Below are 20,841 nucleotides of genomic sequence, written 5' to 3'. Positions count from 1 at the left end.
GCCAACACATAAAACACTTTGAAAAACTGAAGGGAGAAAAGGTAATAACAGGAACTGAATGCTGCAGTTTTTATTAAGATAACTATAGTGCTCTGTATGTGTCAAGTATCTTATTAGAAAAGTTAGACATAAGTACCTGCTGCTCCAGATTCTTGACTATAACTAATGGATGAAGAACGTATAGTTCTCAGACGTAAACTCTGGGCTCTCTCTTGCCGAGCAGCATCACAGGTCTGATTGGGGTGCCAAATTTGTTTACAGTGGTAGCAAAATTCTGTTCCACAGCCTTCTCGCCCACAAGTTAATTTTGGACAGCTAGCACATCCAAATGCTATCACAGCGTATCTTCAAAGAAGAATAAAAATGATTTAAAATGTGACATAAAAGAAGAAATATTAAGTAAAACAATTAGCCAACTTCAGTGCTATTCCTGTTTTCTATTTATGCATGACCAAATAGTCATAAACTCTATCTCATCAATATAAAAGGGGGGGAAAGTGAACAATTCATAAATGAAGACATACAAATGGTTCAAAACATTTTTAAAGTTCCATTGTTAACTAAGATGGCAAACTATATAGTTAACTTAATCCCAATTTTATAAAAATTCTATTAAATTAGTATAATATGCACACAGAAAACACTAGAAGGAAATACACCAAAAATCTTGACAGCCGTTTTGCTGGTATTAGAGTTCTAATTTTCTGTTTTATATATTTATACATTTCTGACTTAAAAAATTTTTTTAATGTTTATTTATTTTTATGTGGGGGAGGGGCAGAGAGAGAGGGAGACACAGAATCCAAAGCAGGCTTCACACTCTGAGCTGTCAGCACAGAGCCCCATGTGGGGCTCAAACTCACGACTTGTGACATCATGACCTGAGCTAAAGTTGGACACTTAACCGACTAAGCCCTATAGGCACCCCTATACATTTCTGATTTTTATAATTACTTGTTACTTTGAAAATCAGAAAAACAAAAATATAACCTATTTAAAATATAATGACTGTGAATGAACTATACCTATAAGTGAATGGCAAACTGCCAATTCATAAGTTTTGTGATTATCTAGTATTTATGCATAAATTCTCATATTAATGTTTCTAAGGCACATGCTGAAAGTGTTCTTTGGTGCCGATGTCCTACCAAAAAGTACATAAACTTGAATTCTCAAGCAAAAAAAATTTTTTTCCACTCAAGATAAAAGACTGAGAATAGTAGATTCATGACTTGCCCCAATACCTATTCTCTAAGTTAATATTTTTGTCACTTTCACGTTTATTTTTGAGAGAGAGAGACGGACAGAGTGAGCGCGCACATGAGCAGGGGAGGGCTGAGAAGGAGATATAGAATCCAAAGCAGGCTCCAGGCTCTGAACTGTCAGCACAGGGCCTGACATGGGGCTTGAACCCATGAGCCGTGAGATCATGACCTGAGCCGAAGTCAGATGCTTAACCGACTGAGCACCCCCCGATATTTTTGGCACTTTAATAATTTCTTATTTAAAATAAATTCTGGGCACTCTTGGACATTTATCCCAGAAAAATGAAAACTTATGTTCAAACAAGTACACAAATGTCTATAGCAGCTTTATTTGTAACAGCCAAAAACCAGAAACAGTTTAGATGTCATTCTTCAACAGGTCAATCAATGGTTAAACAAACTGGGGTGCATATATACCATGAACTGCTACTGGAGAACAAAAAGAAACTACTGATACACTTAACAACTCTCATAAATCTCTGGGGAATTATGCTGAATGAAAAAAGTCCGTCTCAAAGTTATATATACTGTATGATTCCATTTATACATTTTAGAAATGACAAAGTTTTAGAAATGGAAAACTGACTAGAGGTGGCCACAGGTTAAGGGATGGGGTAGAGGAGCCAACAGGGTGTGATACAGGTGGATGTATTTATAAAAGAACAACAGGTATATGACTAAATATACATACACACACCAGTAAGTACAAGTAAAACTGGGGGAATTTAAGATTGGTAGATTATATCAATGCCAATATCCTGGTTGTGATGTTGTCTTATAGCTTTGTAAAATGGTACCACTGGGGCAAACTGTGAAGGATACACAGGATTTCTCTATTATTTCTTATAATTACACATGAATCTATAATTATCTCAATAAAAGTTTACAATAAAAAATGTTTAGGGGATTCTGGTTCTCTTTGAAAGAGACACAAACAAGTCTTATTTATATATAAGAAGCTTTTGGGGCGCCTGGGTGGTTCAGTCGGTTGGGCGTCCAACTTCGGCTCAGGTCATGATCTCGCGGTCCGTGGGTTCAAGCCCCGCGTCGGGCTCTGTGCTGACAGCTCAGAGCCCGGAGCCTGTTTCAGATTGTGTCTCCTTCTTTCTCTGACCCTCCCCTGTTCATGCTCTCTCTCTGTCTCAAAAATAAATAAATGTTAAAAAAAATTAAAAAATATATAGAAGAAGCTTTGTAAATATCAAACATTTCCTTTTGCCTGGAAACTTAGGTCAAAATAATCTACAAAATTGTAAAGTTTTAATAGTTAAGAAGTTCCTCCACTTTTGGACCCTTTGCTTCCTTAATATCTTATATCTTACCCTTTAAACTTAAATTTTACAACTTAAATTCCATTTTATTTTTGATAGACCAATTCTGCAATTACCACTATCTATCATAAATATGTCCAAGCATGACTAACTCAAAGGTAATTTATGTATCGGCGTCAGGTAATTTAGCAAAGTTTAATTTCCTGAGGGCTTATTTATTGCATTCTCAATAAAAAGAAAAAAGTCCTCAAAGACTCTACACTTTCTCTTCTACAAATTATAACCCTAAGCAGTCTTTAAGGTAGTAATTTCACTGAAAAGGAAATGACCTTCTCTTCTAAAACTCTTTTCTAACCTAGCTTTTCTTGAAGGAAGGAAGAAAAGGGACACAGGGAAATCTCTGTGTGTATGCAGGGGACAATGATGCTAAGACTGACTGTTTTTTAAGGCCAGTCACAATTATAAAGGCAGAAGAAAAATTTAGGTTACCTGGTCCAAATTCCACTTCTACCCCCTATTACTGAATAGTTTCATGTAAATTACATCATCTCCCTACAACTAAGTTTTCCCAAAAATATAACAGGGACTCAAGAAGTTTGGCTTAGGCTCAGTAGTCACCCAAAATCAACTTCAGCTTTAGCCTTGATCTTTAGAATGCCAAATAAGCAATTCACCATTTCAGTGATATTTCTAGTATCTCTGCACCTGTGTTTGATTAATGACCATGTGATCATACAAGTTACTATCCTTTCTACAGCAATATAAATAATGTATGTCATTTTGGATTATTAGTATCTGAATATTCATTGTAAAATAACCATTAGTAGGCATTTTAGACAGAATAAAAATCTTATGGCTTTATATGGTGAAATTTTACTGGACAACTTAAGTATAAATGTACATAATGTTGGAAAAATAAAATGCAATAATTATTAGTGATGACTGTGAAAGCCAAATTTAGATACAAACTAAAGAACTTTCAAACAAATAGGGAAACAGATTTACAGTTAATATGAACATTGAGAGTGCTATAACAGAATTTAGGAAGAATATAGCCTTTTTGAGTAAATAAGTATTTATAAAAAATATATGAGGTAGATGAACAGAAATTAGGTTATATCAGGGCGCCTGGGTGGCTCACTCAGTTAAGCATCTGACTCTTGATTTCAGCATAGGTCATTATCTCACAGTTGTGGGATCAAGCCTGGTGTTGGACTCCACACTGAACATAGAGCCTGCTTAAGATTCACTCTCCTTCTCTCTCCTTCTGCCCCTCTCCCCTGCTTGCACTCTAAAATAAATAAAATTAAATTTAAAAAAGAAATTAGGTTATATCGTAATTCTAACCTCGGTTGAAAGTTGTTCAGTATACTACTATATCACTAAATAAACCTTTAAGAATTGACATACTTTTTAATGATTTAAGCTATGAATCTTTTAAGAAAAAGTCCTTATTAGAGAATTCTTCACATTTTGACAAGAAGAATGAAAAACAGAATGTCAACTTTGCCATTTTAAAATTTCATGACAAGATGCAGTGTATGGGTGGCTCAGCCAGTTAAGCAACCAACTTTGGCTCAGCTAGTGAATCTCACGGTTCATGAGTTCGAGCCCCACATCAGGCTTTCTGCTGTCAGCACAGAGCCTGCTTCGGATCCTTTGTCCCCTACCCTGTCCTCTCTGCCCTTCCCCTAATTTCACATGTGCTGTCTCTCAAAAATAAACATTTAAAAAACAAAGTAAAATAAAATTTCATGACATGAGAATTTCCAAAATCTGATACAATATCCATGAAAACACAAAAGGGTATGGCAAGAAAACTGAGATCTCAAAACGCATTTTATTCTCAATAATCAAACTTCAAACAGCTTCATAAATTGCTTTAAGATGAAAATTCCTTACAGTTTTGAGTCTAAAGACTTAAGCTTGTTGAAAATAACTGCTTATAAGTATTGAATATCTCTACTTAGAATTTTTTAAATATGCAATGTAATTATCAGGAGCAAACTAAACAGCTGACATGTAGACTAGTATCCTACAGTATGATGTCAAACACTTAACATTTGATCTATTTTTTAAATTATTTTTTTAAATAAAATTTTATATTGGGGCACTTGGGTGGCTCAGTTAGCTGAACATCCGACTTTGGTCATGATCCCACAGCTCGTGAGTTCAAGGCCCGAGTTGGGCTCTGTGCTGACAGCTCAGAGCCTGGAACCTGCTTCAGATTCTGTCTCCCTCTCTCTCTGCCCCTCTCCCATTCGTGCCATGTCTCTCTCAAAAATAAATAAACATTTAAAAAAAATTTTTAGGGACACCTGGGTGGCTCAGTCAGTTGAGTGCCTGACTTAGGCTCAGGTCATGATCTCACAGTTCATGGGTTCAAGCCTGCATCAGGCTCTGTGCTGACAGCCCAGAGCCTGGAGCCTGCTTCGGATTCTGTGTCTCCCTCCCTCTCTGCTTCTCTCCTGCTCACGCGCTCGTGCGCACGCTCTCTCTCTCTCTCTCTCTCGAAAATAAAATAAACATTACAAAAATTTTTTAAATTTTTAAATATAAAATTTTATATTTACTTTTGTATCCTCTAAGTTCATCACACCATAATTAGTGATATTTGACTTTGGCCTTGGAGCAATATTAATTTGACATCTGGTCATTTGGCATTTGTTGAAAATGTAGGTTAGATGCATCTCAAAAATTAGGATATAATACTAAAAAGAGTTGTGATAAATAAATAAAACTGTGTGTGTGGTTATACAGGGAGAGCGAGAGAGAGAGGAGAGAAAGAGGTGGGGAGAAAGGAGGGAGATGGGGGAAAGAATATGTTCATAGCACATATGTACTCAAATATTAGAGATAAAGTAATAAGAAAAAGTATATCAAACTTGTTTTATGCTACTTCTCAGTATTTTTTTTAAAGGAAAAGCTAAGAAATCCAATCCCAGAACTAAACATTCACGTCCCATTCAATCTGTTCAAATCACAAAGAAAAATAAGTTTATCTTTCCTAATTCTGTTTTCATGAATGTATATTTTGATTAAAAGTTAAGGCAGTCTACCAGTTTTTTCTTATGTTAACAGTTATTGAGTACTTACTATATAAGTGTTCGTGTTCACACATATTCAGTCCTAATAATAACTTTGTTAGGCACATTCTATAATGCAGCAAGAATTAAATGTACCTAGCATTCACACGTTTTTGAAAGCAAAATGTTAGGCCTTTTGAAGATGATTTTCATTGTGTGGGAGCTGAACTTTTTTTCCATTGGAAAACAGCTCTCAAATTATAATGGAAGCCAATGGTAAAACTAAATATAAAATGCTTCCTTTAAAGAAACATTTCAGGAGTCTCTCTGCTCTGATGCATTAAGCGTTATGTGGGAAAAGAACACCCTCAGATGTCAGAGATAAGTGAATAATACTAGTTAACTAAACATCTTTGGCTTGAACAGTATTCACATCTTGGTTGAAAAGATACTCCATTTCCTTCTACAATCCATTATTTAACTCAAGTCTTACTTTCCATCTCTATTCTTTCTACTTAAAATGTTTTTAAGTTTATTCACCCATTTTGAGAGAGCAAGAGAGAGCAAGCATGCAAGCAGGGGAAAGGGGGAGAGGGGCAGAGAGAGAGAGAGAGAGAGAGAGAGAGAGAGAGAGAGAGAGAATCCCAAGCAGGATCTGCACTGTGAGTGCAGAGAGAGAATCCCAAGCAGGATCTGCACTGTGAGTGCAGAGCCAGATGTGGGACTTGAACTCACAAACCCAGGGGATCATGACAAACTGAAATCAAGAGTTGGACGCTTTACTGAATGAGCCACCCAGGCACCCCGCTACTTAAAATGTTTAAGCCTCCCTATTTAGCAGGGGTGAAGGGATAGGAAGAAATGGGAAAGGTGCAAAGGGATTCGAATAGGGCAGTCTTTCCAGAAATATTTTCTGTTCACTGAATTGCTAACAGGAGGTCTATACTAACAAGTACTCAATGGTCAAGTTAGGAAAATGCTAAGCAGAATTACTTTTTCATTTTTTTTTCTTTGTTAATCCTAGGATTTTCTAAAAAAAATTTTTTAACATATCAATGATCAGTAGACAGTGATTTCCAGAATTTATTTCACCATGATGTCTATTTCCTGGTAGAGTTTTGCAGTACTAGAGTTCTACAAATTACACTAATGATCACACTTAGGAAGTAGGGATACCAGCTAGGATAGTATAGTCTGTCTATAGCAAATTCCTCATGAAGGAACAAGTAAAAAGAACAATAGATATATTTCACATGAAATGTAATCCTAAGAAAGATATAATAGTCCCCAATAAAAATATTAAAAAATGAGAAAAAAGAAGAACGATTATCTAGGAATCAAAGATACATTTTTTGCCCCAAAGGTAAATTTTAACACAACCTTTAGAGAACAAAGAAAACATAATCACAAATACCCAAACTATTTGATCCAGATAAGGGGAAAAGTAAAATTTTGTATCAAAATCAACAGGCTCATGTTTCCACTTGCTAAAAGTTACTATTATTTTATGGAAAAGGAGTAACTTGCTTAATATATTTGGGAGAGTGTTTAGGTAATGTGAGGCTCATCTCCTGGTTCCCTCTTTCAGAAGCTGCTTACTTCCTACAGAGGATGAATTCTGTTGTGCTTTCCACTACATGCTCCAGGGGAGGCTTACAGTTGTTGAGAACTGCCCAGACTATTTGGAGAAGTCAGTCTTATTTAGGAGTGAAGTGTAAGCAAGCTATTCTGGCTGCACATCTAAAGCCACATTCTTTAGTTAACTAATTAGTAGAGAGAGCTGACATGTCTCCTGTCATATCAACTTGGTTCTGAATGAAGGTTTGAGGGAACGTTTTTATTGATTCCCTTAAAACTCCATCAAAAATCTTAGTATCATAACAATGTCTGGTATAGCAGAAGTTTATACTGAATTACATAGCATTAAAATCTATCTAGATCAATTTTATGGTTAGGAAGAATAATTTTAAAAAGAGCAAACTCTCAGCTCAAGGTACTTTCAAACTCCCAGAATACTTTTATGAATGTCTATTCTAACAGATACAACTTACCACTAGTTATGAATTACAACTTCCACTGAAACATGGTTTACTCATGATGGTTCCCTATACACAAAACCTCTGTTTTCTAAGTCACATGTACTTGTTTCCTCTGGAGAAAATAAAAGTTGGATCTGTTCTCTGTATAAAATTTCTAAAAGGTCAAAAGCATTTCCAGCATGTCAAAAGATGGTCAAGTTATTTTTTATTTTTTTAATGTTTATTTATTTACTTTTGAGAGACAGAGAGAAAGCACAAGTGGGGGAGGGACATAGAGACAGGGAGACACAGAATCCAAAGCAGGCTCCAGGCTCTGAGTTGTCAGCACAGAGCCTGATGCGGAGCTCGAACCCATGGACCGTGAGATGATGACCTGAGCTGAAGTTGGATACTTAATGACTGAGCCACCCAGGTGTCCCAAAAGATGACCAAGTTATGGCTAAAACCTTTTTGTAGGATGGAAATAAGAGTTATATAGATATTAACTAAATTTAAAATATTTAAATATTAAAACTTGAGTTTAAAATATTGTTTAGTTGCTATAGCTCCATTTAAGTTTATGAACAGTATCCTCCACCACAGTAATTATATAGAATAATTTAAATATTGGCCAGTTTGACACTACACAAACCTGATTATAGCTGATCACATTGCTTTAAAGTGTTTTATTGATGGTTCTTAAGATAGATGATTTATGTTTGTGGCATATAGTAAGATTGGTTCATTCAACAACTCTTTGTTGAGCATGGGGTTAACCAATGGTTACAAAGAAAAATCAAATATATATATATACACACACATACACACACACACATATATATATTTTTGCCCTTGAGGGGCTCACAGACATTATTAAATCATTAATCATATTCTTCTATAATAAATGTTCCTATGTATTCAAAGCTCCCCATCAAAGTCAGAAGCACTCACCTGAGATAACAGGGATAATTTGTGCTGGTAGAAGGGTGGCACTGAAACAAGTGATGACCAAAACTGATATGCTCACTTTTTGCTATGTGCCTACAATGTATAAACCAGGCCTCCTGGGCAGAAGGTAATCAGATATTTTTACTCAACACAGGTTTTATGCTTTCCTTCCTAAGTGCCCCTCACCCCAACACTTCTTAGCCACGGCCAGATTTTTCTCTGAACCTGTACAGACTGCATGTTCTAGAAGCAGTCTGGCTAACTTCATCCTGGTTAAATCATAGCACACAGGTTTGGCTCCTTCTCAAGAGGAGTTTTTAGAAATACTATCTTTTAAACAAGCTTCATCTGTCCTGGCCCTCAGAAGAGTGGAAAGAATATTAGGTCAGAAACTCTGAGAGATCTCAAATAGAAACCAGGTCAAGTTTTCTTTATGCTCTGAGCTCAGGGCAGTATTTCTCAAAGTGTGTTAAACTACATGTTTAAGTAAAATTAACGTTAGACACACAAAAGGGTTATATTGATAAATGTCAAATGCAAAAGAAAAAATTCATAACTTCACAAACAGCATTTCTAGAAAAAAGCCTTTCAAGTGTGTTGCACAATGAAAGGTATTAAATACTATATATGTGCCAATGGTCCTAGTTGCCTAAATATTTCTATGACTTACTGACAATCAGATATTTACCAGTATTCTTAATGCCAGATTTAAATAATAAATGGATTTTAAGTTAAAAAATGTCCTGGGGCACCTGATGGCTCAATCGGTTAAGCGACCAACTCTTGATTTCAGCTCAGGTCATGATCTCGCAGTTTGTGAGTTTGAGCCCTGCACTGAACTCTGTGCTGACAGTACAGGGTCTGCTGGGGACTCTGTCTCCCTCTCTCTCTATGCATCCCCTGCTCTTGTGTGTGCACTCTCTCTCAAAAATAAATAAAACATTAAAAAAAAAAAGTCCTTCTGTGGATCCAAAGATTTTAGTAAGTTCTGAGAGGGCACGGATTTTTGGGTTTTGTTCACTATTAAATCTCTACTACCTGGCACACAGATGCATTAAATATTTGAGTAGCTGTCTGACTTAAAAAAATTTACAGCAAAACTTAAGAAATGGACATGAGGAATGATAAATAAGAGCTATAAAATAGTTGTTGTGTGCTAGGAATTATGCTAATAATAAAATTAAAGATCTATCCCAATTCTTAACACAATAGGACAGAGATTCAAAATCAGATCTGTATATGCTCATGCTAAGTAAAAATGAAACTTTTAATGAGAGTTTATGTAGTATTCTATGTTTTCAAGTTTTTTTATGTTTATCTACTTTTGAGAGAGAGCGAGCGTGTGCACCCGCATGCACGAGCAGGGGAGGGGCAGAGAATGAGGGAAACACAGAATGTGAAGCAGGCTCTAGGCTCTGAGCTGTCAGTACAGAGGCAGATGTGGGACTCAAACTCATGAACCCACGAGATCATGATCTGAGCTGAAGTCAGACACTTAACCAACTGAGCCACCCAAGTGCCCCTCTATGTTTTCAAAGTATACATATACATTTTAGGTTACTGGATGACATTTTCTACATAATGCAACCATAAAAGCCTACAGTGTAATCAAGTATATAAAATATGCTCTTAATCTTGAGAGACAGCATAAATCAAATGTAAATGAAAATACATACTTAAAAGTTATGTTGACATGTTTTCTTTGTCCTTTGTGGGTAAAATACTAACAACCACCAACCCAAAGTTAACTTATAGTCAATTTAATCAAGGCCAATTCTTTGTTAAACTTATATAACAATCAAGTGGTTGTTTTCCTAATAACAGAATCTATTAAAGTAGTTGTTTCTATTATTTTATGATATTTATACTTGAGTTAACATTTAATTTCTCCAAAATATTTAGAATATTAAGCCATTTTACTTTTTTAACAATGAAGTCTCAATGAGAAGAAAATGGGCGAAAATAACCCAAAGTATGAAATATTTTTAAATTTTACTGAAAAATGTCACACATACAAAAAGGACTTATAAATGAATACCCCTGTATCTACCACACAAACTAAGAAAAGTATCAGTAGAGTGATCATATAATTAACAACCTAAACTGGAACATGTGAGAGCAGTGATGCTATTAAAAATTACACCAGTACAGTAAGTGTAAACTGAAACCACTGAGGGAAATCAGAACCCAAGGTTACCTCAGTTATCAGTGGCTTTAGAAGCCCCTTGATTGCCCCTTCAAATTCACATCTTCCTTTTCAATTGGTAACCATGAAACTCAATATAATTCATCCATTTTGCTTTTAATGAACAATTTTTTTCTTGTTTGCTATGACGAACCTTCTTAAACATGTCTCCTAACAAAATGTCTCCTGGTACACAAGAGTTTTTTCAAGGTATTTCACTAGGAGTGGATCTTTTAAGTTACAGGGTAAATGTGTATTCAATTTTAATAATAGTAATAATAATAATAATAATAGTAATAATGGCAGTAGGTGAGCTACTCTTAGACATATGTTTTCTTTTGGTCAATTTTTTCCTTTTATTTATAAAACTTTCCTTTGTAACCTGTTTTGATTTTGTTTGGTGTTATTACATGTGATGACGATCTATTTTTTTCCCCTCAAAGAGCTAATTTTCACAATTCTGTATGTTGAAAAATCAATCCTTTCCCAGTTTATGTTTCCCCTAAAATCAAGTTCTTATATAAACAAGAATCTGTGTCAGCCCTTCTATTGTGTTCTATTAGGTTGATACAATTGATATCTATTTGGACCACATGATCAGTCAACCCAGCACCAGAGAATGTACCTATTTACTGACCAGAAAGTTTGTGCCCAGGATTTATGGTCTCAATCTCTTAGGGCCACAGATTCTGACACATAAGCCTTTTAACTTATTCTATCACTTTCAGACCTTTTCTTTTAAATCTATTAAATGCTTGAAGGAACTTGTGAAGCACTTCTTACCCTGAGGTTCCATGAAAGATAAAAAACCATATTCTTTCTCCAGACAAAACACAATATATAGGCATATTCCTCACTATTTGAAGTCTTGCTATAGAAGTATTTGCTATAATGATGTGTAAAAATGTTTTTATCACCTAACATTTGCTGTCCAACTTAAGATCTAATGAACGTGCACACTTGCACCGTGAAACTGCACAGGAGTCCAGGGGACCAAGTGATACAACTGTATCCAAGCTGTTCTTCTCACAGGATAAAGCCTCCTGTTCAAGTTATTTAAAGGTATTGTTCATTATCCCTATTTTCTTCCCATCTTTTTCTTGAGAGTTTAATTCTTCATGGATCTCAGAGTTTGCTTCTGTCATATACCTGGAAGCACAGCCAACCTTGGCCCGGTTTAGATAGTTATCTTTAACATAACATTTTATTATTTATATTCTAGTACAAGCTCCCTGCAGTAGAGGGGAGCATAGTTCAAATCTGATAATAGTATTTCTGAGTCCTTCACACAACTAATAAGTTCATAAAACGTTCAATAATTAGGTAATATTTTTAATGCTTTGTATTACACTGAAATCCTAGGTAGACAGTTAAGTGCTAGTTATAACTGGGAAAACTGGCTGTGATTTGCACAGGCTGGCAACATATCATTACTTTTCTCATTTAAAATTATGGAATGCAATTGACTGATGAATAAAGAAGATGTGGTATACATATACAATGAAATTTTACTCAAAGATCAAAAAGAATGAAATCTTGCCATTTGCAACAACATTCATGGAACAAGAACATATTATGCTAAGTGAAGTCAGTCAGAGAAGACAAATATATGATTTCGCACATATGTGGAATTTAAGAAACAAAACAGATGAACAGGGGAAGGGATGGAAAATTAAGACAAAAACACAGAGGAAGGCAAACCATAAGAGACTTAAATACAGAGAACAAACTGAGGGTTGCTGGAGAGGTGTGGGGTGGGAGGATGGGCTAAATGGGTGATGGGCATTAAGGAGGGCACTTGTTGGGATGAGCCCTGGGTGTTATATATAAGTGATAAATCACTAAATTCTACTCCTGAAGCCATCAGTACACTATAGGTTAACTAACTTGGATTTAAATAAAATTTAAAAAATAAAAAAAAATATGGAATATAGGCTAAATGCAATCTGAAAATTTGCTACTCAACAAGCTTTCAATAATAGATTCGATTCAGACAATAAATCCTGAAACTTCATCTGAGAAATTAAACTCACATTCCACCCTCGTCTCTGATTATACCCAGATAATCTTGGAAGTTCTGGGTTTTCCCCAACTCTTACTTACAATCTCTGGTTTACTAATGGTATGCTAAATAACATCCGGTATTTACAGCTTTTGTTCTTCTTAAAAAACATATGACTGCTTATTCCTAGTTATAGCAACTGTACACAGTAAATGCTCTATAAAAAGAAAATGCTGTTAAACATAATGAAATACTGAAGCAAAATTATCAACGTTGAGAAAGTGCTCCTTGTAATTAAAAACTTGAGGCAACTGAAGTATTATATAACCTCTCGATCTTGAGACTAGCAATACTGACGTAATACCAACATGTACACATGACACTATGGCACACATTAAGGTATCATGTGCATGTTTCAAAAGGATCAGTTGAGTTTATACAACCGAAATCCACCCCCCGCATGAAAGCAAACAAAATCCCTGATCATTTCATCTGTTCTACCAAAATAACCATTTTTCCAAATGAATGGGGAAAATCAACTTTGCCCACAACTAGATCCTAGTACTCTATCATCTTATCCTTTTCTTCTGAAAATGCTCTTAAGTGAGTATGTGAAGAGATACAATATAAAAATGAGTAAGATTCTTGCCATTAGCATCAAAACACTGTGCCTGGCACATGGTATGTACTCAAATGCATGTTTGTCTTACTGAATGAATGAATTACCTGACATGTTAGGATTTTTGAGTAATAGCTAATTCTTGTTTTATCCACAGAAAAAATATTAAAGAAAAAACAAACAAAATCTTACCCACAATCTGGAGCCGGACACCACCTACAATCAGGATCTGCAACAAGCCACCGTCTAAGCATAAATTCTTCGTATTTTTCCATCAAGACATCATCACTTAATATCAAGCGAATATCATGGGGATTAAACCGTTCAGTACATTCTGGGCAACTGATATTAACTCTACTTTCAGATATTTCTATCCTTAGATATTGTCGTAAGCAATCCACACAAGATCTATGATGACAAGTCATTATCTCAGGAAATCTGTCCTTAGAATGCCGCAGAAGGCACAAAGGGCACTCTATGAAGTCTCCAATTTGTTTGCTGAGAGAAGTTAATCCATTGTCAGAGGAGGTATTTGTAGAGAAAATGGAGTTCTTATCAGTACACATTTCAGAATGTATACTTTCAATGCTCGCAATTCCATCCACCCCGCCATTTAGCTCCCTTGATTTACGTTTGTTATCCTTTTTTCTCCGAAACAGAGAGCCTATTGAAATTCTTCTCTTTTTGGGTGCCTTTTTCACTGAAGGCAAGCTCACAGATGAGGCAGAAGACTGAAGATCACGATCTGAACCCATTTGCCGATGTAAACTCATGTCTAAAATGCTCATTAGAATTGAGTCAGGGTCTGTGTTTACACACAGCCCTTCATTATATTTAGAGATAAAACCTATTTCTTGTTCTTGCATTCAGATTAAGTCATGATGTAAGAAAATCCTACTTGGTTCCTTCGGTGAATTCTTGAAACAGCTGGACTTACAGAAGACGGTAATCATAGATGTTCTGAAAAACAAAACACAACACCAATATCATTTTACTGTATTCTTAGTCTGCATGTTTTTCTTAATAAACTTACAACTTTACTATAAAATTTCAAGCCAGTATGTTATTTAATCATTACATTGTTTTTTTTAATAAGGCCAATTTAGTGAGAAGTCTACACAAGAATGTAACATAGAATGAGTTAAAAAAAGTATATTCTTTAATCTTGATTAAAAACTCTAGATTTGAGTTGACCTTGTCATTTTTGAAATCTTATAAAAAAATTTTCATCATTTTCACTCAGACCTCATGATTCCCCAATGCTTTTCAGAGTTTTTGCGAACTGACAATAACATATTCACACAAATACAAAGGATTAAGTATAGCTTATACACTCTTGAAGAGCAAAGTGTGTGTGTGTGTGTGTGTGCATGCTCTTACCCTGCCAGATGTAATGACTTTTAAAGTTACAGTAATTAAGATGACATAGTGGTTACATCACACAAGGCTGGATACAAAGACCAATAGCAGACAGTCCAGAAAAAAAGTCTCACATATATGTGGATATATATATGTGGTTACATTATTGAGCACTAAGGATGGCCTTTTCAAAAACAAAACATAGTACTGTTTTACTGGTTACCATCTGAGAAAAGGAGCTTAACCTATAGCTCACCTCATGCATAAAAATCAATTCCACTTGGTTCACACATCTAAGCATGAAAAATAAAACTGCAAAGTTTCTAGAAGTCAATAGAAGACAATATTTCAGTGAAAAGATTTCTTCAACTGAAAAGTACTAACCATAAAAGAAAAGACTGACAAACTGTGGAGTGTAATAAACTCAAAAGGTAGTATTAAGGGAGTGGGACTACACACTTGCCACATATAATAAAGGATCAGTACCCAGAATATGGAAAGAATACTTACAAATCAATAAGTCAAAACAGATAATTAAGAAGAAAAATGGAGAATGTGTGCCTGGGTAGCTCATTTGGTTAAGGCTCTGACTTGATTTTGGCTCAGGTCATAATCTCATGGTTCATGAGTTGGAGCCCCATATCAGGCTCCATGCTGACAGTGAGGAGCCTGCTTGGGAGACTCTCTCTCTCCTCTCTCTGCCCCTCCCCTGCTGGTGTGCATATGCATGCTCTCTCTCAAAATAAAATTATAAAAAAGAAAAATGGGCAAGGGACTTAACAGAAACTTCACAGAAGGATATGAACAGTGTCAACATCATTTGTCATCAAGGAGGTGAATATTAAAGCCATGTTGAGATACACACCCAGTAGGATGGCTAAAATTCAGACTGACATTTCCAAGTATTAGCAAAAGGGTGCCTGGGTGGCTCAGTCAGTTAAGCATCCGACTCTTGATTTCAGCTCAGGTCATAATCTCATGGTTCATGGGTTCTAGCCCCATAATGGGCTCTGCATTGATGGCGCAAAGCCCGTTTGGAATTCTGTCTCCCCCTCTCTCTGCCTCTTTCTCTCAAAATAAATAAATAAACAAACAAACAAACATTAAAATAAAAAAAAATTATTAGCAAAGATGTGGATTGCTGGTGGGAGTGTAAAATGGCACAACTACTTTGGAAAACTGTTTAACGGTATCTAGCAAATTTGAACATATAGATAACTCTATCACTCAATTATACTACTAGAAATAACTGCACAAAAAAATGAATGCATACACACATCAAAAGATATATATAACAATACTAATAGCAGCATTAGCTATAGTAAACCAAAATACTAGATGCAAACCACACTTCCAACAGTAGAATAAGTTGTGCTATATTCACATTCTAGTATATTAGAAATCAATGAAAATGAACAAAATACAGCCTCACACAAAACAAGAATAAATCTCACACAAAAGAAGGCATACTGTATGTATAATTCTACTTAAATAAACTTCAAAAACAAGCAGAGCTAATATGATGATAGAAGTCAGGATTATAGCTACCCTTTGTGGGGAGGCACAAAGGGAACTTTGACATATGTAGTGGTTACAAATATATGTTCTCTTTGTGATAAATCACTGACCTACAAATCATGTTTAATATACTTTATTGAATGACTGTAAAAAAATAAAAAAGCTTCCTGAGATATCTACACATATCCTTGAGAAAGTCACACTGATTTCCCAACATAAAATATAGAAAAACATTTCACTCAGATGAACTTTATTCTTGTCCATCAATTTTTATTTTCCCATTATTTGCAGCATTCTCTGATAATTCTGAGGAAAATACAGGGTTTAAGAGTAGGTTTTACCAAAATTTTCTGCATATTTTCTTCTTTGTATGTTATTTTATCTTGCATCTGAAAATGCCTTCTGTACTCCACAGTGCAATATATTTATCATAGAACAGTACAGAGGGAATATATCTTGGGGAACATATCCTAAGAATTTATCATTTAAAACAGTAAACCAATGGTACTTAATCAGGATCACCTAGGAAATTTTTCAAAATATATACTTTAAGAACTTGATAGCCATATAATTTTTTATCCAAAAGAGAATTTTGTAAGAGTGAATAGAAGCACTCTTAATATTTAAACTAGGATAACAGGGGCAAACTGGAACATGTGTTCATCATATGTAGGAAATCCTAAAATATTGTGCAAATACACAAATATGCCTCAAAGAGAAAATAATCTGAATAATAAACCTTTAATATTTCTATATGGTAAAAAATACTATAAAGTAGAAAGACAATATATTAGAAAAACATACATAACAATGAACAAATTTCCCCACTACACAAACAGCTTTTACACTTAAGAAAAATGCATATTCTGATAGCAAAATGAGCAAAGATACAAGGAGGATGTTTAGAGAAAAAAGTACAAAAATTAGAAAGATAGGATACAATTTTTAACAATAATCACAACTAAAGAAATAAAAATTAAACATTAGATACCCTCTTTATGCACATTAGATTGACAGATTGTAACGGATTGGTGAGTGTGTACGGAAAGAAGCATCTATGTTAGGACGAGTGCAAGCAAATCAGCACAATTCTAGGGAACCAATTGGCATTTTCTATTAAACTTCAAAACGGAAATATTCTTAGGCCAGCAATCCTACATGTAAAACTTATCCTTCAGAAAATAAAAGGACACAGGCATGCAAAGACAGTATGCAAGGAAATTCACTGCAGCCTAGTTGATAGAAGCAAACAAAACAAGACCAAAAAACCCACACAAAATCTGAAAATAACTTAAATGTCTAACAGGGGACATGTAAACATAAATGAACCAACCACAATTTATGTGCAATGATATGGAAAGCTCTCTATATATAATGCTGAGTGCATAACTGCAAAACAGTGTGTATAATGTGAACACATTTGTGGAAAAAACACTCACACAGGCTTACATATACATACGTAATTTCTGGAAAAATGTTAAGAAATCATTAACAATGGTTACCTTGTAGAGTACAATCTAGTATTGACTTTCTGCCTTCTGCAGAGCTTAAAACCGTATCATGAGCATCTACTACTTAGAGTTAAGAAACTGAACCCCACAAAAAAACAACAAAAAAACATATTTGCCCTAAAGCTAACCAATCAAAAATAGGATGGGGTCCAGAGTTCACCTGTTTTATATTTAGTCAGTAATTCAGTGGCATACTCTGATGAAGAACCACTAATACTAAGGAGACTTACTTAAAACACTCTCACTTAAAAACAAAACTCCACAGGCCTAAGCCTCCTAAACAAGGCTTCTTATCTTTCATTATTTTAGGTACAAAAAAACCCAAAAGTTCCATTAAAAACAACTGCTTAGTTTATTAGTCATTGTCAGCCTATGGGGTTATAGTGAGGTACCCCTTAACCTATGGTATAGAGATGACAAGAAAGACTTACTTAAAAATCTACATAATTTAATGACTATCTTTCTGGAGAAATAATCCACAGAAGTATCTATAAGCATGTGACTGAAGAGTATTAGGAATGCCTCAGTCAAGGGAACTTTGGCTAACTTGGGATTTCTAAGACTGCACCCTAAACCACTAAAAGAAGAAAAGAAAGTACTACAGAAATTCTGCCAATTTGGACAGATGACAAAATGTGTGAAATTAAAAAAAATTTTTTTCAGTGACTCAGGAACTTATTTTTAGAAAAAGTCAACTTCACTCTCCAGTGAAAAATAAAAACCTATTATTTGCATCATTTAATAGAGTACTATTCTTTTTGAACTCAACTTTTTATTTTTTTGATGTTTAATTTTTTGAGAGAGAGTGCAAACCGGGAAGGGGCAGAGAGAGAGGGAGACACAGAACCCAAAGCAGGCTCCAGGCTCTGTCAGCACAGAGCCTAATGTGGGGCCAGAACTCACCAGCCATGAGATCATCACCTGAGGTGAAGTTGGATGCTTAACTGACTGAGCCACCCAGGCACACCATGAACTCAACTTTTTAAAGAAAACTATTGGGGGCACCTGCGTGGCTCAGTCCACTGAGCACTGGACTCTTGATTTTGTCTCAGGTCATGATCCCAAAGTCGTGGGTTGAGCCCAGCATGTGCCTCTGTGCTGAGCATGGTGCCTGTTTAAGATTCATATTCTCTCTCTCTCTCTCTCTCTCTCTCTCTCTCTCTCACACACACACTCTTTACAATAAAATAAAAAAGGTGCCTGGATGGCTGTCAGTTGAGTGCTGGTCTCTTGATTTTGGCTCAAGTCATGATCTCACAGTGCATCAGGCTCTGTCCTGACAGTGTGGAGTCAGCTTGAGATTCTCTCTGTCCCTCCCCTCCTCGTACTCTCTCTCAAAATAAATAAACTTAAAAATAAAAGATTTACAAAAAGAAATAAACTATCAACTATAGGAATCTGCATTATGTTCTGCCTCATAAATGCACATTCCATTAAAAAAAATTACTGAGTTTTTAATGAATAGACACTCTCTAAAGAAGACATCCGGATGGCCAACAGGCACATGAAAAGATGTTCAGCGTCGCTCCTTATCAGGGAAATACAAATCAAAACCACACTCAGGTATCACCTCACACCAGTCAGAGTGGCCAAAATGAACAAATCAGGAGACTATAGATGCTGGAGAGGATGTGGAGACACGGGAACCCTCTTGCACTGTTGGTGGGAATGCAAATTGGTGCAGCCGCTCTGGAAAGCAGTGTGGAGGTTCCTCAGAAAATTAAAAATAGACCTACCCTATGACCCGGCAATAGCACTGCTAGGAATTTATCCAAGGGATACAGGAGTGCTGATGCATAGGGGCACTTGTACCTCAATGTTTATAGCACTTTCAACAATAGCCAAATTATGGAAAGAGCCTAAATGTCCATCAACTGATGAATGGATAAAGAAATTGTGGTTTATATACACAATGGAATACTACGTGGCAATGAGAAAAAATGAAATATGGCCTTTTGTAGCAACGTGGATGGAACTGGAGAGTGTGATGCTAAGTGAAATAAGCCATACAGAGAAAGACAGATACCATATGGTTTCACTCTTATGTGGATCCTGAGAAACTTAACCGGAACCCATGGGGGAGGGGAAGGAAAAAAAAAAAAAAAGAGGTTAGAGTGGGAGAGAGCCAAAGCATAAGAGACTGTTAAAAACTGAGAACAAACTGAGGGTTGATGGGGGGTGGGAGGGAGGAGAGGGTGGGTGATGGGTATTGAGGAGGGCACCTTTTGGGATGAGCACTGGGTGTTGTATGGAAACCAATTTGTCAATAAATTTCATATATAAAAAAAAATTACTGAGTTTTTAAAACAAATGGTTGGGTTGCTGGCAGGAAAAAGAAGGAAAAAATATGTTGTATACCATAATACCATTACAGGGATGCCTGGGTGGCTCAGTCGGTTAGGCATTTGACTTCGGCTCAGGTCATGATCTCACAGCTCATGAGTTTGAGCCCCACATCAGGCTCTGTGCTGACAGCTCAGAGCCTGGAGTCTGCTTCAGATTCTGTGTCTCCCTTTCTCTGCCCCTCCCCCAATCACGCTCTGTCTCTGTCTCTCAAAAATAAAGATGTTAAAAAAATTTTTTTTTTAAATACCACTACACATTAGAGTTTAAAGTGCTTTTTAGGGGCGCCTGGGTGGCTCAGTCGGTTAAGCGTCCGACTTCAGCTCAGGTCACGATCTCGCGGTCCATGAGTTCGAGCCCTGCGTCGGGCTCTGGGCTGACGGCTCAGAGCCTGGAGCCTGCTTCCGATTCTGTGTCTCCCTCTCTCTCTGCCCCTCCCCCGTTCATGCTCTGTCTCTCTCTCTGTCTCAAAAATAAATAAACATTAAAAAAAAAAATTTAAAAAAAAAGTGCTTTTTATTTGTGTCTTGATTCAAACCTCACTACCCTATAGAATAGGTATTATTAACCTTATTTGATAGACAGGAAAACTGAAGTTCAGACAAAGTAAATATTGCAAGGTTAGTAAATGATAGGGTTGGGGTTAAATTCAGGTCTTCTGACATCTCAGCCTCAGTACCATCATCAGCCTACAGTTGCCTTCATGAAACAACTTCTCCAGGCGCTATCAGGATATACAAAATTATCTCAGAAAATGAAAGACAATTACATCTTGC

At 35.9% G+C, this 20,841-nt stretch overlaps 1 protein-coding gene across 2 annotated transcripts in view; it reads right to left on the bottom strand.

Moving 5' to 3' along the window:
• The window catches only part of RNF19A (ring finger protein 19A, RBR E3 ubiquitin protein ligase), a 56,233-nt gene that overhangs the window by 18,221 nt on the left and 17,171 nt on the right, over nt 1-20,841 (bottom strand). The window contains exons 1-3 of one of the 2 annotated variants that reach the window (XM_015078023.3): nt 15,559-18,855; nt 13,527-14,294; nt 137-345 (exon numbers count right to left, since the gene is read on the bottom strand). In XM_015078023.3, coding sequence (XP_014933509.2) covers nt 137-345; nt 13,527-14,200 — 883 coding nt within the window. In that variant the 5' untranslated portion in view covers nt 14,201-14,294; nt 15,559-18,855. Of the gene's footprint in view, nt 1-136; nt 346-13,526; nt 14,295-15,558; nt 18,856-20,841 lie in introns of those variants that run through there. The other variant, XM_027064128.2, reaches the window with a different exon arrangement.

The sequence above is a fragment of the Acinonyx jubatus genome, chromosome F2 (genome assembly GCF_027475565.1).
Source record: "Acinonyx jubatus isolate Ajub_Pintada_27869175 chromosome F2, VMU_Ajub_asm_v1.0, whole genome shotgun sequence".
NCBI classification, from domain to species: Eukaryota; Metazoa; Chordata; class Mammalia; order Carnivora; family Felidae; genus Acinonyx; species Acinonyx jubatus.
The sequence above is the reverse complement of the archived record's forward strand: the minus strand, read 5'-3'. Positions and strand labels throughout refer to the sequence as shown.